The 23,641-nt window shown below is 42.4% G+C and overlaps 1 protein-coding gene across 5 annotated transcripts in view; it reads left to right on the top strand.

Moving 5' to 3' along the window:
• Window positions 1–23,641, top strand: part of LOC115578458 (ras/Rap GTPase-activating protein SynGAP-like) — a 54,458-nt gene continuing 30,817 nt past the window's right edge. For 2 of the 5 annotated variants that reach the window (XM_030411424.1, XM_030411421.1), the window contains exons 1-5: window positions 1–1,289; window positions 6,191–6,288; window positions 6,837–6,940; window positions 18,081–18,169; window positions 19,081–19,202. In XM_030411424.1, coding sequence (XP_030267284.1) covers window positions 6,841–6,940; window positions 18,081–18,169; window positions 19,081–19,202 — 311 coding nt within the window. In that variant the 5' untranslated portion in view covers window positions 1–1,289; window positions 6,191–6,288; window positions 6,837–6,840. The remainder of the gene's footprint in view (window positions 1,290–6,190; window positions 6,289–6,836; window positions 6,941–18,080; window positions 18,170–19,080; window positions 19,203–23,641) is intronic. The other 3 variants (XM_030411423.1, XM_030411422.1, XM_030411425.1) reach the window with 3 other exon arrangements.

Raw genomic sequence — 23,641 nt, 5'->3', positions numbered from 1 at the left:
CACGGCGGCGCGGGGCGGACTCGGCTGCCTTTTGGAGGCGTGGGTTTCTCTCCCTCCGTCTATCTTGCGCACTATCTCCGCCCTCCAGGGAGAGACTTCTCCGCGCACCGAGCACCTTTCCTCGCGCGCTGCCGTTCAATCAAAATTAGGTGTGACGGAGTGCGAAGAGCGCAAAAGAAAAGGACGCGGCGACGATTTGGCACCGGACCCCCCACCCCCCTCACTTCCACCTCCACCAACATCACCACCACCACCACCTCCTCCTCCTCCACCTCCTCTCCCCGATATGAATTTCTGGATTATGGGGACGTCGTTATGCCGCGCAGGGTGAACCACAGCCGCTTTCCAAGATTAAAATCACCGGAGCCGGGAGCGCTGCACGAATCAGATATTGCTCCGATGCTGCGCGCCGTCGGGATTTCGCCTGTAAATACCTTTCGGGATGTTTAATTCTGCGCGTTTGTGGCGTTAGTGCGCGCAGCGTGCGGCGGGGGGGTTTGCGTGCTGCTCGGAGTTGGCACGGCGCCTTCATAATTATCCCCTATTTTTTTTATTTTTTTTTTTTTAAATATCAATACCGGTTTTGATTGATCTCCGTCTCTCATCTCTGGTAGAGTGTTTTAAAAAAAAAACGCGAGCGCAAGTGTGCCAAAAAAAAAAAATGAAGTGAATTCTGTGGATCGTCAGGAGTTCGCGTTATTTTCCCAGAATACTGAGAGCGACGCAGGTTGCAAATCTGCTTTGAGGAGCAAAACAATTAAGATGACAACAAAACCCGTCCTCACGAGAGATTGTCTTGATTACCGAGGAAGCCGCATTGGGATCACATCTCAGTTCCTGGATTGCGATAGAGTTGGAGGACAGGGAGCGGAGAGGGAGGCGAAGCAGAGGAGGGAGGAGAGAGCCGGGCAAGCTTTGGCCTCAGTGATGGACTGAGCTGAAGGTTGACAGCACAGCTTTCACACCTGACGGAGGCATGTGTGGACCCGCTGGCGCAGCATAGGTGAGAACAGGAGGAGCCCTGCCCCACGTCGAAGTGCAAACACACTGATGATTGAAGCACAGCTGTCTTTGTCAGCGCTGGCCTTTTATCTGGAAACCCACTGTCTCTCAGGTCTGCACAAACTGCTTCTACCTTTTGTCCAAAAAACAAAAACAAAAAAGCAAGTACACCTGGAACCTCAGCACCTTCCTAAGTGCCCCCTTCACCCCGCGCCAGATTCAGTCCGCATCCACAGATGTGACTAAGTTGTCAAGATTTCTTCACCAGGAAGTTCCGGTTATTTTGGGTAAGTGTTGTACGTGTCATGTCTGGGGTTTAAAGGGAATGGAAGTGCCAGAGGTATCTTCAGCTGGTTGTCCTCCTCGCAGCCTGGATGTTCTCCTGCAACGCAGGCAGCGGGTCGATACAACCGAGGGGCCCGTCGGTGTCTTGCTGAGCCTTTTGAGATGATGCAGTGCAGGCCCGATGACCTCTGATGGCACGGTGGCGAGTTCAGTGAAAGTGAGACGTCAGCGCGCACGTAGAGACATTTAGTAGGTGAATACCTGGTGCCTTCCAAGCGTACATTTCGTGTGTTTTAGGAAAAGTTGTGTCAGTTTGACAGACGTTCAGATTAAAATGTGTAGGCTGTTTGAGAACTTTGACACGAAAGCAAAAATGAGCCACTGTTGGGATTTGCTCGACTGTACCGGAAGCGCCCCCTCCTCCTCCTCCTCCTCCTCCTTCACCCTCTAGCAGCATTGGTCTGATGGATGTTTGATGAGTAAATTGTGAAGGGTTTCCTTGTGAGAAGTTCAGACTGTGCACCCTGTTCTCTGCAGAATATGAGGCCTTAAAGGGACAGTTCACCCCAACATCCTAAATACATATTTTGTCTCTTTTCTGTGGTGCCGTTGTGCTATTGAGATTCTTTTACTCTGAGCTGCAGAATTTTGGAGATATTGGCCATGACGATGTCTGCCTTCTCTTGAAGATAACTAAACAAGATGGCACCTGGCTTGTTGTGTTCAAAGGAAAACAAATATGAATAAATTAATGATTATAATGGGAAAAATAAGTTTGAAAAACTCAACAGCGATGTCACCTTTTGGAGGCCATCAGCGCTTGATAAGGTCTGTCTGCACCAATTCTCATTTTGCCATAGAGGGAAAAAACGCTCTAGCTTGTTGTCTCTTTAAACAGTCACAGTCGTCTTGGGTGGTTATAAACCCCAAGGATGCAGCGATGGCGCCCCTGCAAAATAGTGTGGAGGGGAACTTGTTTCGCACATGGGGAGGCCATCCTTTGCATTAAAATGGCTGACTCCCAGCCTAAGAAAAGCTAACAGCTGCTAGCTTGTTCGACCGGATTGGTGTCAGAGAAACTTGCCAATTTCAGCCTGTACGTTTTCTAGCCGGCTAGCATTGACAACAGTAACAGGACTCCTGAATGCCGCCTGAAATAAGTGCCCAACAGCTGATTTTATACCAGCTGACTACAGAAGAGACGAAAGTATGCACCTAGTTTGGTCGAGAGGCTAACTCACTTAGCAAACCGAGATAGCTAACATTACAGCTCAGTCCAGGCAGACACCCAATGTTTACATCCTGCACTTTCTCAAGCACGAGCATCCCGTCCATGATTACGTGCGCGCTTACTTCTGCGTTATGGTGCGGTTGAAGGGTGTGGTTTGCTTGAAAGAAAATTGTTCTTACATGTGAGCGCTCGCTAAAGGGCCTGTGGATCATCTTGTGGAAGCAGGTCATGATTTTTGGAAAGTGACATTCATGTCGTTCATGGCTGAGTTTTGAGCGCCATGATTTGATTGCTATATAGTTCCGTGGCACTCGAGAGGGCAGACATCTCTACGGCCGATTTCTCCCAAACCAAAAAAATCCTACGTGGATGAACACCACTACAGGTGGAGGAAAGTTATGTACACGTGTTTGTGATTTGGGGTTGAACTGTCACTTTAACTATCACATGCTCAATTTAGGGAATTCCTTAAAATGCATTTTATGCCAGCGAAATTATGTTTGCGTCCCAGGGGGTGCTCACATATTTTCCCTTGGAAGGCCAAAACTGAAACCTGGGCCAACGGTGGGGCCAATTGTGTGTATTGCATTGCTTAGATGCAAATGGTGCTAAAATGCCAACCCTTTCCTTAATTGATTGACTTCGGCATGCTCATATTATGAACAATTATAAATAATGAAGGGTGCTACATATTGAAAAAGTGTTTTACAAAACCAAAAAACCACACAAAACGGCATTATAGATATTATTTTTTCGCTATCCGGCCAAACTGAATCATACGATGGCCTAACTTCGGCCTTGCTTTGGGCAGCTTTGCATTACTCAGTAAATTTGTATGAATGCAGATTTGTCTGCATTTTTTTGCTCGAGCTATCTGCAAAACTGGCACAATGCTGCTTTCATGAGGTGTCACATTAGTTAATTTCGCTCCACATGCTTGATAATAATTGTAATAAATGACACTACATCTACCTGTACCTGCTTCTTGATTGGCACTCAGCTTCTGCTAACTTGGCCGCGTTATTTTACCATTCCGCACTGATCTCATTGGTACCTGTAGTTCGCTAATTAGCCATCTCTGGGTGTTGCACATTAAACACCTGCACAGACTGCGGGGAGGCTCCGCGAGCAGGGATATGCAAAGCAGGTATCACGAACTCATCTTTTTTCTCTCACTAAAATAGAATCAGCGCGAGCGTATTTGCGTTTGGGTAAGATAACATTTGCGAAAAGTGTCCCACTTTCACTGGACTGGTCCGTGTGTGTGTGTGTATTTTGGCTGAATAGATGAAAAATTCAGATACGCTTGCGTGGATTTCTCCGCTGTGACAGTTTTCCTCCATCTTGGCTGGTGAAAGCAGAACGCCTTCTTGATGTTTGGACACCGTATTGTAGTGCAGGTATGATTAGAGGCCACTATCTTTACAGCCCATGATATTGCACTGCAGGCTCTTGCATACGGTTCCCTTTCTCGACGAGAAAAAAAAAAACCCTAATGCAGCAGAGGGAGAAGAGCTTCAGTTAATGAAATGTCTGAGGCTGCACACTTGATAGAACAAGATAAGTCCGGCTCACTCTGACTCACTGCCCCTCGCAGGATTTCCTCGTCCTCCTCCGTATGAAATGCCTATAAAGATCTGAACTATCTCATACATCTCGTCACAGAACCGCTTTGGGTTTGGAGAGGCGAGAGTCATGACGGTCTCTTAATCTATCTCAGTTCCTTCGTGAACTGTTGACGATCTCGACTCGTCGCCCCGCTCTGCCACAGTTGCCAGCCGAGAGCCTGACAGCCGGCAAAGTGCTGACTCTACTCCAGCACCAAGTTTCCGTCATGATTCTGCGGCTCTTCATTCAGCCATCTTCAGTGCATCGCTTGGAGAAGGGGAGGTGGTGGGGGTTTCTCTCCCTGCCAAGGACAGAAAGGCTGTGACAGTCTGTCTGAATGTTCTCTAACAAAAAAAAAAAAAAAAAAAGAAGAAGCAGGAACTCCTGACAGCGAGCTCCCGTCCTGCAATCTTCTCAAATTGTTTTACTTTGCCACGGGCTGTGAATTTCTTCGCCATCCTCATTTTTTACCAACAGAGAAAACACTTTCACCCTTTGGTAAATCTTCTCCATCCCGAGCCTCTGTTCTCGAACATTTGATCTCATGATACTCACCTGTTTTCTCTTTCAGAACCGCCTAACAAACCTCCCCTCATATCCCCCTCCTCTTAATCTGTTAGCCACCTCTGATTTCTCAGTGAAGCAGGCACGCTAACCGGTTAGCATCTCGCACAGCTGTGAGCAACGGCACACCACAAACTGGGGTAGGCTAAATAAATGGGAGCGCATTGAGTGTTTTCCACGTTCATCAACATTCTGTCCCACCTTTCCAAGCGCAGAACACGGGATAGATTCTGAAGGAGTAGATGCTGGAATGAACACGCTGATGTGTCAGTAGGAATGCTTATCAATTAATCATAATAACAGCTTGTGGTTGAGCAGCATCGTGACATTTAGGCTACAAAGGGCAGCTATGATGGGTTGAACGTTGCTCCTGATGCGATTTACTGTGGGCTGCAGTTTTTCAGTTTTTTTCTCCGAGGCGAGTGAAATGAAGACGGGAAAGACTTTTTTTTTTTCTTTTTTTTGCAATAATCTGATTTCCGTCACGACCACGGACAAGTTCCTGAGTAGCCCATATTGTGCCTCCCATCTATTATCACTGGCGATGTTTACATGCACACCATCAGCAGTCTGGTAGGCTCAGATAGGGTGACATCACTTCACTGAAACGCAGCATTTAAAACCAGGAGAAGACAACACTTAGTTTATATAACTAGGGCTGCGCGATTTTGCCATAAAATCATATTGAATTGACAGATATTGCGACTGTGATATGATTCTCTGTCGGTGGGAATGATCATTTTTCCATCCCAGTCTTCATTTTACTTGCAGAATGAATTAAACTCATGATGTAAAAATTTTTTTACACATTTTTTTTTTTTTACATCCGGAGAGCAAGATTGATTGGCCAGAGCATCTCTGCAGCACCACAGTACTAATTATAATGCTGTTCGGTCACACATTTTACCTTTATCAGAAAAAGGCTCACTTCTTGTGTTTTTAGTTGGATTATGTTTGGATTGTGCACTGTATCACTACAACGATCTCATATCACAGTTTACCCCTCTTTGCCTGTTTGAGCTCAGCTCAATGCATTGCCCAGCAAACTGTTTGCAAGGCTCAGGTAGAGATGCACACCTGCTTTTAAACACTCTGAGAGACTTGGATATGAACAGATTTTGAATATCAAAGATGGTTGAACAAATGAAAGCAGGATGCTGTGTTTGTTCACTGGAGGACGCACGGCTGCATTTAAACAGGAACATGATTAAATTAGATATTTCTTTTCATACCCATTTAAACAAGAGCGCAACTCAGGCCGCGTTCCTCTGTCTAAACCCCGACTGAGTCTGACAGAGTAGTAACTGAGCCTGAAACGAACTCGACCGGCGTTCTGTTCTTTTAATGTCTGGACCCGTCCTGAGCCTGATGCGGTCGATGTAAGCTCATGCACTGAGTTTGTGTTAACCTGTCGTGGAGCTGTTGCCACGGTTACAGCTCGCTTGTTTACACTGGTATCACATGTCACTGATTTGAAACTATATCTATTTTCATCAAAAGGACTTGATGTGAACCGATTCCGGCCCCTTCCCTGGAAATCATCTCTACATTTTTTTGTCAGAAGCCGGCCCGGCGCTGTCGGGTCCCATCAGGTTCAGGTCCGTGCTCTGATTTTATACAGCTTAGCAGGAATATTATCTCTCTCAGAATATAGACAAAGTGCATTTGAGCCAAACAGCTAAATATCTTTTTGTTTCTGAGGCATGAATCCCAGATGAGTTTTGAGAAAACACTCAGACTATCATTTATGAACAATTAACTGCTGATTTTCCAAGATCTTCATCATCATCTGCATCTTTATTTCCCAAGTCGCGCCTCTTTTTACATATTCCAAACCAGTCTTGTAGCTGGATGTGATGTTTCTCTTTGCTTCATTTGTGAACCAAAATCATACCGTTGAGTTTCCACCTTTGGTGATGTTTGAATATTTTAATGTTTTCATCCATAAACACATGAATGCGTCTGTCTTACACAGTTTTGATTTAATTTTCCGTCCTGTTCGTCTATATTAACGTTAACTTTCCTTTACTCGTTTATTTCCATGCACAGTAATGTTTATTTTTCCTTTGTGTTAAAGTGTGTACTGGCCCGTCAGTCTTCCGAAACTAAAACCTGGCAAAACTTTACTTGTGTCTGTGCCATATAGCTGCATGGACACATCTTCAAAGACGTGGCTGCCGCATCAGAGTCAGTTTGGGTTGGTTGGTCAAGCGGAGGTTTGCTGTGGCGGACCTGGAGTTTTAACCCCAAGTGAGTCAGTTTAGCCCCCACTCGGGTGGAAGTGTCCTTCTCACGTCTGTCTAACCCTCACAGCCTCTCCTCCAGTCTGTCGTGGTCCAATAAGATTTATCTCTGTCATATATATGTTTTTATATGTTCCCCTTCAATGCACTGTTTTAGACCCCAAATGTTTTGCAAATATAACCAGATTTAACATACGCTTCGGCCTCTGCTGCGCCATTCTGCTCTGTATCCTCTGCCATGGCTTTTCCAGTCCTTTTCTCAGCTTTACAAAAGTATCTCAATATGCTGAGGATATCTCACCGCTCATTCCTCCACCAGAGCATCGCTCACCCTCTGAGCCCTGCTTTGTCGCACTCCCAGAGTTTTATTTTGACATCCTCCAGGTTTGATAGCGCCATTTGCCTTTTTACTCCGGCTTTGATTCACTCCAAGTATTCCTACTCTATGCTCTCTTTACTCTCCCCCCCCACCCCCAGATGAAAGCAGCCATTTCGGCTCCCTCCAGGGACGGGAAGGGAAATAATTTTTTGTTAGTTAGCGCAGCGTGTAAAGCTGTTGTTTCGTTTCCAACGGTAAGACCTACAGAGCGATCTTTTGAAGCGGAAGAAGAAGAAAGGTGGCTCACATCGTAGGGGGAGCCTTAGTCGAAAAAATCACCTGTGATACGTGTTGACTTAACTCAGGAGTGTCGGTGTTACGAGCCTCAAATTGACGCTCGATCTCTGAGTTCTATTTTACAATTCCAGCTGTTTCATTTGGCTCCTCTCATTTACAACCGCGGCACACAACAATGCCTCTAAATACATTAGTAAAAATGAAGGTGGTTTGACGGAGAGCAGTGCACAGGCAGCAAACATGTTCCTATGGTAACTAGGCCACACTCCCCTTGGCTAGCTCTCTCACTCACACACACACACACACACACACACACACACACGGGCAGAGGGACAGGCAGGAAAAAGAGACGGGAATGCTGGATATCACACGTGATGGAGAGCAACTTCAGATTGTTTATTTAGGTTAACGTTTGGGAAGCCTCCCTCCACCTGAGAAAAAGGGTATTCACGTTACAAACAATACAAGCGGCCTCGAGAAACGGCGGTTACATTCGCAGAACGTCGGAAGTAAACCTCGCTCTGCTCCTCCAAAAATAACCGTCAGTTCTGAAGCCCATCTCAGGTTCTTTCCCGTGGCTCCCTAACGCCCACACTGCCCCTGCTTCCTCAACCCCTCCTCCCACATCTGCTTTCAAATCCTGCAGCTCTACCTCTTCTGTGCATTTTACATTTACTCGATTGCAGCGCTGTTTCTAAACATAGCACACCAGGAGTGGCGCTGGACACAGTCAGAGGAGTCACTTGTCCCGTTTTCTTTTCTTTTTTTTTAAATTTGCTCGGCTTTTCTTCATAAAAAAACTTAAATAAAGCTCGATCTGAGCGTATTTTTAGTGCCATCATCTTTTGAGTGTATATGCAGGGCTTATGATCTAATTTGAATAAAGTTTGGCGTCCTCACTCAAAAGCTCGCTCAGCTGTATTAAACATCGACCCCGGCGTTTATCTATTCACCTTGCATATGGAGTTTATTCCATCAAGCGGCTGATTGTGTGTGTGTGTGTGTGTGTGTGTGTGTGTGTCTCCGTGTGCTCGGCATCTCAAATGTCATTCTGCGTTTTGTAAATCACTGCTCACACTCAAATCGTGTCAAACCTCCCGGGGCGACGCCGCCGGCTTGTCAAAGAGCCACAAGGTTGATCCGGTGAGGTTCGGCTTGTCAGTCACGCAGGCTGATTGCCGGGACAGCTCGTCGTTAGCGAACGGCATCAACTTTCTCCACACACTTGCACCGCAAGTGTTTTTTCTTTTTAGCAGCTGTGGCGCTGTGATGAATTTATGATGGCAACTGTCTTTTGACCAAGTGTACTTTTGGCAGTTGGCATATGGTGTTTCCAAACAAGCGTTATTTTAATGGTCCAGTGTGTAAAGTTTAGTGTCATCTAGTGGGGAGGTAGTAGATTACAACTTTACATTTCTTTAGGTTCAATTTTTCAGTTTTACCTTGTGACAGTTGTGTGCTAATCCTCCGGTTAGCTTCAGGCACAACCTTTTTTGGTAACGTGTGAATACTCCCCATCCATAAAAACAAAAATGTATTCAAATCCAGCATGCAGCGATCACAGAATTGCTAGATCGTTTCCTGGAAAAGCTGCTAGTGAAAGAAAACACTGAAGGCTGACACAAGAATGTGGGATTTACTAAGTCCCATAAATTGCATCTAGTTTCACATTTCCCCTTAAGCGCGACAACAAAATAAATTTTGCCTCCTTTGTATTGACCTGCAGAGGGAAATGTGAGAAAATATCTCAGAACCTGGGAACATGAAATCAAGACTCTTTGGCTACGTAGCATTATGGGTACAAAACAAAACAAAACCTATTTTAATGTAATTTACTTAAATTGAATATGTTGTGTTGATATCACAACAGTGTTGGCGCTGACTGTGAAATAATAAAGGAATAAAAATGAAGTGATTATAGCTCCGCTGTTAGTGGATTTCTGAAGCAGAAATCAATATTTAATTAACGCTGTCTTTTAGAGTGATTTCGAGACTTTGCAGGGCTCTTCAGGAGATTAAGTTAACAAACTCTACCTGTATAAAACAAAAGTGTCAGAGGGAAACTCACAGCTGTATTTCAGAAGAAGTTTGGATGGATTATTGTTAATTTCAGTGGAGGATATCAAGCTCAATTTTATGGAGGGAGGCTGGGAGAGTCTTTGTAGATTTTTCATGACACCTGATCATAAAAAAGTAAACACCTTTTGGCGTAAGATTAATTCAGAATTAGTTATTATATTTGGGACAAAAATTATATTTAAGTGGGATGAACTCCTCTTTTATGTTCAACGTCTACAAATATCAAAACAAAACACTCATTTGGAATCCTAAGTGTTGCTGCTAGAAAAGCAATTACAAGGAACTGGCTCCAGGCGGATGCCCCGTCTATAGAGAACTGGTAGATATTATTTATGCGTCTTACAGAGTGATGAAAAAATGAGAACAACGTAATAATATTCATTCATTTAAAAGCACATGAAACATAGACATTCTTGCAAGAGCTGCAACCACATTTATCCCAAGCAGGACTTTTTAGACACACTGAGAAGGTGTCGCCTTGTTATTTCTTTACTGCAGTTCTCTGCTGGTTATTGGTCCACACCGACATACCTGTGATAAGCTGCAGGTATCAGTCAGATTAATTACTGGTCTTGCTGTCATGCTGATGGAATCAAAAACTGGTGATTTGTGATCTTCAGTAAATAAAAGTATTATTTTAAAGCAGCCAGGTTTGTAAAATAACATATATGTGTAATTTTTTTTAACAGCAGTAGACGGCTGTCCAACAACTTTCATTGATAGAAAATGCAAAGATCTGATATTTATAGTCTAAATGTTAAAGGTCCACTTTGTAAGCAAGAGTCTCATTCCCGGCTCATCAATTACTGACGCTTTGGGACAGCAACCGACCCGACCTACAGTCCCATAACGTCAGTATCTAACCAGCTGGGAATGAGACTTAAATTACTTTCTTACAAAGTGGACCTTTAAGCAATTAAGTTTGACCCTTTTGAAACAGATACATGTAGTGGAATCTATGAACTGGCAGAAAAGAAGAGAAACTACTTTTAATAAGTTTAAAAAAGTTCACTCTTAATTAGTACACACACACACACACATATATGCACACACAGGCTGGAATACACACATTCATAGACCTGCAGTTGTTGGGGAGTGATGTCAGAGTGATGGGGCACATCAGAGGGTAGGAGTTTGGTCTGGGGCACCTCAGCAGGGCCCCGCAGGTGAACTGGCACGAAGAGTGCGAACAATGAGCGGCAGGGATGATGTATTTTTGAAAACTAACCCGAAGGTTAGCATTTCTCTGGTTCCCTCAACAAAAAGGGATGGATGGATTTTTGATTATTGCAGAAACCAAGCTCTGTGGCAGACACAACTGTAGTGATACTTGTTTTTCATGATAATCTTCACAGGTGAACACAACTTTTGTGATTTATTTTTTTAAGCATAAATGCAATTATAAGAAGTGAAAAGCTAATGTTAGGCTATAAACAAACTACGTTGCGGTGGAATGACTTCAACATGACCACTGAGCTTCCTTCTTATGGATCAATCTGCAAGTTATTGAGTAAGAGTTGTAATAGTTTGCAGCTCCTTTTTCTGCCTGTAAAGACGAGTAGATGAGTATCCATGTTTGGGTTGAAGACGTTTCAAGTACCCGAATATCTCGGTGGTCTCACTTAACCGCTTGTTTTAAGACCTGTAAACGCTTTCAAAATGCACAAGTAGGGTATATACTGACATATATTATGTGATGGAACAAAACGTGAACTTCTGTCCGGTTTATGTTAACCACAGACTTTATTCCAGGCTTACAAGAAACAGAAAACCCTTTAAAAAAAAACTGACTTTAAGACCAGAGAAAATGCTTACTCATGTCTTGATTTAAGGACCCCAGAATGCAGTACTCTATATCAGCTAAGATGCAAAGAAAACAGGTAAATGTACCAACAATCCAAAAACATAAAGTTAGCAGTAGTGCTACTACTATGTGCTGTATGTGCAATATTGAATCTCAGACTTGAAAAGTGTGAAAAGAAGGGACAAATAAATGCTTCAGCAATGTATTACTGGTTGCAGAAACTGTGCTGTGATATATATGGATGATCTATATGGATGTCAGTTATTTGTTGAAATTTAGTAAATCTTCAATTTAATATTAATATGTTCCCTCGGCATTCAACAGCTTCATGAAGGGCAGATTTAGCGGGATCACAAAGGCATCAAATTAAGATTTAATCAGTGTACCTTGATATATTGACGGTATGTTATTGACATAATGCAGCAAAAAAACAAAAACAAAAAAACCACAAATTCCCATCTATAATTACCAGCTGGTTGTTGACATGAACAGTATTTACTAGTTGGGAATGTGGCAATTACATATGACATGAATGCGACATCTGCCCCAGCAGGCCGGTCTGTGAGTCACCAGAGGATCCTTGTTGTCAGATGCTCCAGACCACACATAACGACATTGTGTGTGTGTGCGTGTGTGTGTGCGTGTTTGTGTGTGTGTGTGCGCAAGAACTATCTGTTACTGGAAACAGTGTCACTCCAAGATGAACTGGACTGTGCCATCAGCACTGCAGACAGCCACAATCAAAGGCTCCGCTTTAACCCTCAGTAAATGACTCATTAGACATAGTAATGAAGTTCCATCAAACACTGAAGAATGCGACACCTGTCGGAGAGCCCCAGGTGAACAATACAGATTCTCATCATGAGGGACAATGACCAGAGGTGCTTCTGTTTCTCAGCATAACCACATCGGCACGATTTGCATTTAAAACTGCGCTGCCGAACGCATTCCTTTGTGTAGCCATGCCGAAAAAGTGAGAGATCTGAGGTGTTAAATCCAGTACATAACACGAGTGTAATGACTTTCTGCATTATGCTCGTGTTCGGCCGCAGTTCGGAAAGTCACTGTAGTAGATAATATTCCCACCCTGACATCTATACTCCGTCCCAGCAGTATCTCCCCTGTGGAAACTTGGGCAATGCACTCATAGCCATGTCCTCCAGCAGCACTTGAGAGGACACAGTCGAACTTAAAAATAACTGTCTGAACAAATGTAACTGTGCCCGGCTGTTAACAGATTTTGTAATATGTGTGAAGACTTTCTCACATTGAATCTTGAGCCTTTCTTGTGAGATGCACTTTAAAAAGAGGAAGGCTCAAGCTACAAACAGGCACCAGTTAGGACTGTTCGGTATATAAGGATGCACAAATTCAATATTTTGATCTTTAGATACTGCAACTCAATTTTATATTTTATTTATAATAAATGTAATGTGTATACCTTCACTGGGCTGGCTACCTTTATGGCTCGATTGACGGCAGGGTAGGTCGGTCAGTCGATGTGTTGGTCCACCACTTTCATCTAGATAATCTTCACAACTTTAATACAGATTGCCTTGAAATGACATACAGACACTCATCGTTCCCTGAAGATAATTTCTAATGACATTGGGTATCCCCTGACTTTTCTTCTAGCACCTCTGTGAGGTTGATTTTCGAGGTTCTGAGTGGAATGTCCATTGGATTGATTGATTTAATTCAGTAAGGACGTAGATGTCCCCCTCAGGAAGACTTCTAATAACTTTGATGACTTTTCATTGAGCATCGGGTCTAGGATTTTAATTTGCCTGTGTCCAAATTTGATAAATATACTTCGGGTCGTGACAGAATGTTTGCAAAGCTGATGACATTTCCCATCTTCCTCAGCTTAAGCATTGCCGAAAGTGATAATTATGCAGCAGGCGAACACACTTAACTAAGATAGCGACCAGGGGAACGAATATCATTTGTGCAAGGTAGAGGGGCTAGGAACAAGGTAGAAGCTAACAGGAAATAACAGAAATCAAGCAACGTCAGATGTCAATCAAACTAAAACTTTTTTCACTGCCAGTGTGATGTTACGAACAGAAAGCAAACTGTCAAGATTGAATATTTTTGTTTCTCGACATTTTTCTGGAACAGTTACACCAACACGCATCATTTACTATTTTGCATGCTGCTAGAAACTCCACCCTTTCCTTTTTTCATTGCATTGTGGGAGTACAGAATCCATACACAGCACACTATAAATATACTATATATTTAATCTGCATATTGTCTCGCTGACCAAGGTTAATTTTTTTCTACTTCCAACTAGCTCAGGAGCAGTTTTGATTTGGGACTTTCTTTGTTACCAGCCTGGCGTTAGCATTTAGCTCAAACCTCTTCACCACTTAAAGCACTATGGAGCAGTGTTAGTGAAGTGTTGCTATGTACGGTAACACGTCCAAAGGGATAGCTATGGTGCTAAAAAATCTGAGTCGGTAGCCCGCTAGGACTGAATAAATTGACAGTGCTGATAGCAAATCCATCGACTGGAGTAAGTGTTGGTGCTGATACTGATCCGCTGAATCAGATCAGTGCATCCCTAATCGTAGTTTTGGTAATGATTGTGTGATGGTGGTTGAATTAAAAGTTGGGGTTTCATTAAGTGCATCTTTTTCATGATGAATAGCTGCTGGGAGATTTCGCGGTTATTAAAAAAACAGATGGATAATTTGAATCTGATAGGGCTGCTTATGTTGTGATCACTTAGTTTAAGAGATGGTGCGCTGTATCTCTACACTGCATCTGCCTTTTGTCAATAACAAAAAAAATCCATCCTGTGAAAAGAGTCATGATTTAATTCAGTTTATTAAAAAAAAGAGACGCATTCTCCAAATGTGTATTAATAGAGAGATATATGCTAAAGGTTGAGTATGTTTCTCCGACACCCACTCACAGTCTTCCTCTTTCTGTCTTTCTCTCCCTCTGTATCACAGTTAGCTAGAGGCTGTTGCCACCCACACACTCCACACACTTCATCCTGACAGCAATTTACATTCAGAATAGCCCATGCAAACGCATCCATGTGTTTTAATATGTCACGTTTACTTAGAGCAAGACGCGCTGCAGGTGACTGTTATAGTGGCGGTGGTGTCAAAAAATTGGAAATATGCTAAATATTCCTCTGCAGGGTCATTTAGTCAATTCACTGCAGCTCTGCCTCTGAGGTGCGTCAGGATTCAGGCCCTGCGTGAGCCACAAAAGAAACATTTCCTTCGGTTAAAGAAGATTTCCCCCGTGGGCAGCCGATAGGTCCGATCAGTTCACTCACACGAGTGGTACCAGAAACACAGTGTTTTGCAGCATGTAACTTGGTGTTTTTCATCATCTTTATTGTGCAGTTGTGTGCCAATATCTTCTCCAGTTCAAGTAGAAGCCCTTGGAGTTGTTTCCATGGATACCAAACAATTCATTCGATTCAGAATAGAACCTGGAGAGTAGCCTATTTAAAGGCTTTAGGAGTGAGGAAATCATAACGATGACAGTGTCTTGCTACTCTGTTGCAAAGTGAAAAAAAAAAAATCAGCTCCTTTGGGTAATTTTCTGCAAAAAGAAAAAAAAATTTGCTCCCACAGATCAATCACAGACAAAAATAGAGGAGCAGAATGAATATCAACCGGAAACACGATCACGTTCGGTGAATCAATGAGAACTGACGCCACACTTCAAAGGATCAGATGCATGGTTGGTGGTTTTGATTACACAACCTGCTTAAAAATGCATAAAATCCTGACAATGTATGAAGATAAAACAGAATGCGGCTCTGGCTTTAACCGAGGTGCCACATTTTCAAGGAATCACAGCTGCCCCCTCCTTCCTCCATTGCATCACCTCATGTATGTGCATACCAAGGCTCTCAATACATCATAAATATTGCAAATTTTCCGACTGTTATGACTGGAATATGATTCACAGTTAGAAGGAATGATCATTTTTGCATTACAGGCATCATTTTCATTGAAAAAACACTAAAAATCATGATGATGTGACATCTGTTGGGGTCTGTCCCAACTAAAAATGTTTTCTTCGATCAGTATGCGGTGTTTGAAAGGACAGGTTCAACAAAAGACCAAAAAAAACAAGTTGTCCCAAATTGATTTGAAAGTATTTTATTTACTCCCTTTTAAGTCAAAATCATCACTCTAGCTGCTAAGCTAAAAGCAGCCTGTATGAAGTGCTTGCACAAGCTCACCCGTGTGCTGAGGATGCACAATAAAAAAAAAAATGGAATCAATTTGGGGCCTCATGTTTATTTTTTGGTAGTTTTATTCCACTTTAAAACAGGTGGACTATAAAGTCGGCTTTCCATTGGTTTGGGGTGAGTGGAAGATGCTCAAAAAAATGAAGTAGATGACCAGCAATTTACTGCATTTTGTTTTTTCTTCTTTAAATCTCATATTGATATTGTTTTGGACTCTTCAATATACTAAAAAAGCAAAAAAGAATTTCTGTTCAAATTCTGTTGTGGCATTGATCGATCCCACGATTTTCATTGGCCCCATCTGACCACCCCAAGGGAAAGTTTAAGTCCATGTTATCTGATGTCATTTTAAACAAGGGGGTATTTTGTCATGATTTGGCCAAACCCCCCCCCCCCAGACAGAAAGTGAGATAAAAGCTGCAGCAGTTCCACGTATTTCATATACTTTATCATCCATTATCCTGCCTACCTCTCCTCTGATTAACCCCTTTGTTTCTCTAATGGCGTAAGAATCCGTCGGTGCAGGCAATACCAGACCTATTTGAACAAATTGGACATGTAGGCGGCGTTTTCACAGGGTTAGAACCAGGCTTAAAAAATGAACGGAGGGAGTAAATTGCATATAAAGCTTGTACATTTGGAGATTTGGAGTGACACATGGCAAATTTTCCTCCATTCTGCTGTTTTTAAAAACCTGTCTTGCATTTTCTGTTGTTGTTTCTATAAAGAGACAAAGAGTTTTCTGAAGTTATACTAGGAGGCTTCTCCTCCTGTGTGTCGGCCCTCGTCTTTCTTAGGCAACAACACAGTCATGTAGAGAGAGTATCAGATCTGATTCCCCACAGACGGCTGTCTATACTTATATAGATCCACCACCATGTTCCAGAGTTTGCACAAGTCAGACGAAAACAATAGGGTTTGAGATGACTCACTACAGCATGTTCCTTCTTCCGACTATATACGGGTCCAGTTTATTCTCACATCAGGTTTCTGCGTCATTTTCCAGTGGCCTCGGTTGCAAAAATTAGGGCCGATAAACACCGTCTAAGTGTCTTTCAAACTGTCATAATGTTATTCATTGTGGCTTTCGGAGGCTGTAGCTGTCTGTCCTTGTCGGTGAGCTTCACTAACAACTCCTATTCTGCATTGTGGATGTGTTGATGGCTTGTTTGTGATTATTATGTGTTGTGTTGTGCTTTTTGGGTGCGATTTCCCTTCTTTGTATGTGACTTAAGCAGCTGCAAGACACAATGGCACAGGCTATGAATATAACATTGTGATAACTTGTGAGGATTTGATCAAATGTCCCTCTTTACTGATTGGAAATTAACTTTGAATTCATAATCTTGAATAAATTAAAGGGAAAGTTTAGAGTAATTCAAGTGGTTATATGACGACGAACAATATTGTCACTTACTCTGGTAAAATGTTTGACCTGTTATCAAATAATCATGCCGTATTAAAGGGGCTTGATTCTTTCGCGATATCGTGTATATATACTGTTTCTGATCTCATGTTGTTTTAAAAGTACCGCTGACAGAAACAGAGCAGCTGTGCTTGATAAGCCTTTACATGCCAATCTAGCTGCTAGGCATTAATTATGCAGATATGTGACTCTGTGACATAGTGTGATGTCACAGAGTCCCAGAACTAAAGGCAACACTACCGACAAGGCGTTTCAGGAGCTTCTGTTGGTGAAGACGTTGACCCTTTTAAATTTCAAAATCTTTAACGTGCACAAGAATTTATATAACACACTGAATTGATGGAAAAAAACAAACAAAAGAAGCATAATAGGTCTCCTTTAATATGATGCTTCCGGTTGTGCAACTATTATTTAATCCATAATGCACCAGCTCATGTCTGACTTGACACAGTTTTTCAACACTTCTGGTAAATTTAGCAGCAGACGCATTTGGCGGAGCTCAAAAAGTTACTCATTTGTTTTCTGATTCGATTCCATTATCCCTTTTATTGGCTGCCAAAGTAGGTGTGACCCGTTTGATATTAAAATGTCATAATCGTTGAACGCATTGTGTAATTGCTAACTAATTTAGATGAGCGCAAACACAGATAAACTCTAGGCGGTCTTACAAACTACGATGGAAATTTACTCAGCAACAGCCCTACAGCAACATGATAAATTTAAATGGCTCTTACTCGGCAGCCAGTTAGTCTGACTCACCGACAGTTTGCACAGTTCGTCGTGAAAATCCTTATATTCACCGCATTTTGCTGTAATCTGAAAGTTCGAACAATCTTTCATGATGCACAGTGTGTTATGATCGATTCAGATGCAGGAAGAAAAAAAAAATCAAAGAAGGGCAAAGCAATTTCTATTTTTAGAATATAACATTTAGGGAGTTGAACATCTGCCTTTGTTGACTGTATAATGATTTAACTGCTGTACTCTTTTCTCACAGACCAATCACGCAGGGCAAGCTTTGCCTCTGTAAGGCAGTCAAGCATGGAAACGCCTCCGAATGCCACCCCACAGCCCTTCAGACAGCCGGTGAGTACAGTTAAAGGATAAGTTCACCCAAAAATGAACATCTAGTCATTATCTACTCCCCCTCTCCATGCTGATGGAAAGTCGGGTCGAAGTTTCGTCGTCCACAAAACATTTCCAGAGCTTCACAGTAAAACAGCGTTGCAGCATTTTTCTAAATAACTGAAGTAGATGGAGACTTGGAAAAAAAAAAACAATTATCGGCTCCGTACAGATTGTTGGGTGTAATCCAAGTCTCTGGAAGCCCCGGGATCCCAAATTGATTTGGAAAAGTGTTATTTACATGTTTTTTAAAGTCTTCACTGTAGCTTCCTAAGCTAAAAGTGTCACCGGTGCAAATAGTGTCTACAATTTGGGATCCGGGGGCTTCCAGAGACTTGGATTACATTTGACGAGCTGTATAGAGCCATTTCATACATTTTTGTATTCCTTTTTGGTTGTTCTTTTGCGATTTTTAAAACAAGTCCCCGTCTACTTCAGTTGTTTAGGAGAATGCTGCAACGCTGTTTTGCCGTGAAGCTCCAGAAATGTTTTGTGGACTGCGAAACTTCACCCGACTTTCCATCAGCATGAGGGTGAGTAGATACTGACTGAATTTTCCCTTTTTGTGTGAACTGATCCTTTAAGGCCTGTCACACTCTCCTGATGCCAAGTGTGTGGCACATGTAAGCTCTGTGTTCTCAAAGGGAACAAATACATGTTGGATTTTGTTTTTGGGCCCAGGCCGAGATTGTAAATTCCCGCCAGAATGTGATGCTTGAAAGAGCGTTTTTACACTTTTATAGTAGATACATTTTTGTTCAATAAAGTTTTCTAGCTAAACATGCTAGTAAATGCTAAAATTATATGATATGAATATATTTTTTTCTGCTCTTGTGAACTGTATTTTCTTCTCTCTCCTGTCAAATCCTCAGAGTTTTCTCAATCGGAGGCTGAAGGGCTCCATCAAGAGGGCCAAAAGTCAGCCCAAACTAGACCGTACCAGCAGTTTCAGACAAATGATTTTGCCCCGGTTTCGCAGTGCTGACCAGGAGAGGTAAGTAACCTTTACCACATAAGGCCTTTGTATAATTCAAAGTAATACCGACTGTTTTCACTTTCAGATTCAGTGTCACGTGGAGGTTGGAGCCTGCCCCAGCATGTGTTGGGCGAAAGCCAGGAAAGCACTGCGGCTCGGCTGCCAGTTTCTCACAGCTCTAACAGATATATTCCTGCTTATGAGTGTTTCCTTTGATCATAACAGTTTTCACATTTGTTTTCTTTTTATCGCAAGTACATTATATGTTGCACGTGTGCATTGTACGGCAAGATCACGCAGTTATTATGCGATCAAGGCGAAATCACAAATTGGATTAATTGCAGCGTTCTCCTGGATCGAAGGCTCGGGCTGTGGGAGGGGAGCCGAAGCACCCAGCGAAAACCCACACAAACCCGAGCAGAAAACGCTAATTCCACTCAGGAGGAACTGAAGACCGTCAATATTTCTCAAGAATATTCGTGTTTGCATTTGTGGCTTTATTTGACTGCTGATAGTGCAGAGCCTCGAGAGGAAAGCGGAGTGAAAGAGAACATTGTGTTATAACCACTTTTCACTGTGAGGTGATCGTGTTCGCCACACTTCTGCCAAACGTCACAAAACATGACAAACACAGTACATCGCAACTTAAATGAGCTTATTTATGCACTTAGATCGGGGGGCAGCTCTGAGCTCTGGACTCCATCCGTCAACGATCCAATCTGTTCTTGCTCGGATGGCTGACGTGCCGCTCGGTGCACTGGGTGTTACTTTAGCGCCGCGACTACCTTGGAAGCCTCTCCACTCTTCTTTGCGAGCTGCAGCTTGAACGTTGCCAGCCTCAATACCTGGCTTCAAGGTTGTTCAAAGTGTATGGTAGAGCTCGTGTAATTATAGCGCTCCGTATGAAAGAAGAATGTTTCAGTTGTCACTGAGGGTATTGATAATGTTCATGACAACTGTAACATTCTTATTTTAAGTGTGAAATTGCTTTGTTAGTGCACCTCACATTTGGCTCGAAGAAGGACAATCTCAGTCCTTCAGTCGAATACTTTAGATTCCATTGAAATAACTTTGAAACTACTTGAAGTGAGACTAAGTAACTTAAAGAATGATTATTACATTCTTCCTTTTAAAAGGCTGAATTCACACGCATTGAAACACAACCTCGATCAGTGCAAAACACTCAAGATTTTGAAGTAAGCCTAACTTGTTCCGACAGTACCACTGGATTATTGTGGATAATGTTAGTAAATGCTCGCAAACTTGCGTTAGTTACAGCTGCGTATGGAGTTTGCTGACTTTACTTTATACTCATGGGTCCGCTCACATATCTATGAGGTTGTCTTTTAAGTCACATGATGCAGAAGTAAGAGTTTACTTTGCTATACTTTGTTATTTTCAATTTATTTTTATTTTTAATTTCTCTCTTTTTTTTCCTTTTTTTTTTCTTTCTTTATGACTGTCCAATTAGTGTATGATAATTTTGTTTTTTACATATTCGAAATAAACTACCTAAACCTAAGAGTGACTTAACTAGTGCCCAAAAATTACATGAATGTTGTGTTTGATACATTTATGTAACTGACCCTGGGAATCAAAAATAGCTGATAAAAAATGTTGTTGTTTTTTTTAAAACAGAAAATAAGGTTTTGATATAAAAAATACTTAAAAAAATATAAATGAACAATTAACACAGGAGTAGAAATTGAAAAATGTCTTTAAAGCAACCGACTGAGGAGAATCTTGGGGAATGTAGTGAAATCCAATTTTCACAGCCAGTCTCTATATCTACAATATAGCACTTAAAATTATACTGACTTATCCAAGCAGGGAAGGTGCATGTCTAAATAACATCATAATGCCCACTACATTCCACTTAGGAGCCGGCTTACTGGGCTACTTACATGGAGGAACCACTGACAGTTGTTTCGAGCAATACATGAGCTCCTCCCGCTGTGACAAGTCGATGTTTCTGCTGGGAAAATTGCTACTTGTGGCTCCACCAGCTGCTTTAGAAAGAATTGCATAGGCTTGATTTCACAGCCGGCCATTGAAATCGGTAGATGTCCTTGGATGACATTGATTAATCCCCGACTTGTCATCATACGCTTACATGTTAACTGATGCACGTTAAGATGATCTCTTCCTTGATATGCTGACGTGCTAAAATTAGCATTTGCGTTGTCTTGAGGGAAGATATGTTTAGATTACTTCCTTAAAAAAAAAAAAATAACCTAAAAATCTTTCACACCTCTATTTTTATGTGGATGAAGCAAAAGGATAGAAAGAGATAGATCTCAAACTGCCCGAGGAGCTCACCTGACACTCTTCACCTGAACTGTGGCTTCTTATCAAGCACTCTGACAACGGCAAAGCCCCGCTGGATGAAGGGCACTGCCTGTGGTGATACAGTCATGGATGGCATGAACTTTTTTTCAGAGCTCTCAGGCAGAAACCAAAGACATTTATTTGATTGATATTAATAGCAGCACTACAAAACAATGGTTTGTACTTGTGTTGTTAATTGTTTACAGACATTTGTCGCCCTGAGCTGGATCGACGGTTAATTGCACTGGCCTTCATAAAGCCTCTCATCCTATTGGCATATGACCTGATCCAACATGGAACAAAGCCATGAATATTTAAATGATTTGTTGGTTTGCAGTTGTTGTTGAATCGGGATCAGAAACTGTATTGATCCCCGAGGGGAAATCACTGTTGGATGGGTGTTTCTCTTTTCATCTGTGACCGACCAGAACGATCAAAAACCTTCAGAAATGTCATTTTGGTAAAGGATCTTTATGTCAAGGGTCCATTGGGCATCCTGTAGTATTAATGAGAATTACTTTCTGCCTTCCTTTATCATGTTTTGTGATTTCTGCTATCCGGACGGTGTCAGTGCGTGGCAGCCCGCAGCTCTAGAGGCACTCGTGACAGCTTTTTCTTGTTTTGTGTTCTGACTTGAGGTCGCATCCCGGATGATTCCGGCTTGCATTGTGATCAAAATTTTATGCAGTCCTCACACAATCCAGTCACGATGCACATATGGGAAATGTGAGGATGTAGAGAGGAGGCGGCAAGAAAGCGAAAATGTATCGCTGACTGTACACTTTCCTTCAGCCACAAGAGATGTGTAATGGACATTTTTAGGGCAGGTGTGGATGTCCGATGCTCGGAGATGTGAAAAGTGGCGATTAGCAGGGGATGTGAAAATCCTTTTGTTCTAAAACGCAGAGTGAGCGCCAATGCAGAAAGCCGGTTCAGATGCTGAAATGAATATCAATCCAGGGGGGATCTGTGGAGGCAGCACTGAAGGAGGTGGTGGGGGTATCTTAAGCTCAGTTATGTTGGGGTTAAAGGGACTCTCAGCCTCAGTGTACTTTCCCCTCTAACCTCAGCCGTCCTCCGGTTCCCACCGCTGCCGCAGACAGCTGCCTTCGCAGCCTGCCTTGAGTTCTGCCCACACACACTTAATTCACTCAGTAGTGTTAGGTTGACTTTGCTCTAAACCCTCGGCGTCCAACTTCACACTCGAGCTTTCCAACGCAGCTGCTCTACCTCTGCTGCCAAGTCGGTTTACCAAGCATTTTTCATGTACTTCATTCTGCGATGGCACTGTCAGCTCCTCGAATGAGACGATTCATTGCTCCTCTCGTCGACATTAACTCTGGCCTTAAACTGCTGCTCCTTTTTACTTCATGTCTAAAGCCGGTGTTAATAATGCAGCAAGCTAGCAGCTCCAGTTGTACAGCGCAGATTAATTCTGAGTTTTTTTAAAAGATTAGTTTCAGAATATCTCCAAGGAATAATTCAACATTCAGAGAACAAAGCTTGTTTAGATGCTCGCAGAGATTGAGATGAGAAGATTCACACTGCTTTCACTGTAGGCTAACCTGCTAATTACGAAGCTAGTGCCAGTAGCCTGTCAGCTAAGTTAGCAAAAAGATGGGAGAAGGGTTAAAATGACCTGTTGTGTTAAGTAGTGAGCCTTAGAGGTGCTGGTGGACTGATTTGTTCTACATTCCCATAGAACCAGGCTGTTTTCCCCCCACTGTGAGATAACCGTCTCATGGCTGTAGCTTTGTATTAAAGCGACAGATATGAAAGAGGTTCTCTGACAGAAGTTATTTCCCAAATGTCGTACTGTTGCTTCATCAATGATGCAGAGACCTAGTTTTAATTTTCAGTGTAGATAAACCCAGCATTTTCAATCTTTTCATCTTCAAAGCTATCTTAAGACACTATTAAATTAATATGTATACATTTAAGAAAAAATAAGCTTCTTCTCTTTTTTCCAGACAGTTAAATGAGAGGATGAATAGCATTTGCATGAAGCTACAGTCAGCAGCTTAGCTCATTTCGCTACAGTAGCTTAGCTGAGCACACGGATTGGAAGCGAAGAGAAAACAGTTGCCTGGCTCTGTTCAGAGGTAACAAAATACCCAGAGCAACTTGTC

Source organism: Sparus aurata, chromosome 3 (assembly GCF_900880675.1).
Source record: "Sparus aurata chromosome 3, fSpaAur1.1, whole genome shotgun sequence".
NCBI classification, from domain to species: domain Eukaryota; kingdom Metazoa; phylum Chordata; class Actinopteri; order Spariformes; family Sparidae; genus Sparus; species Sparus aurata.
Note: the sequence above shows the minus strand (reverse complement) of the source record. Positions and strands in the feature narration are given on the sequence as shown.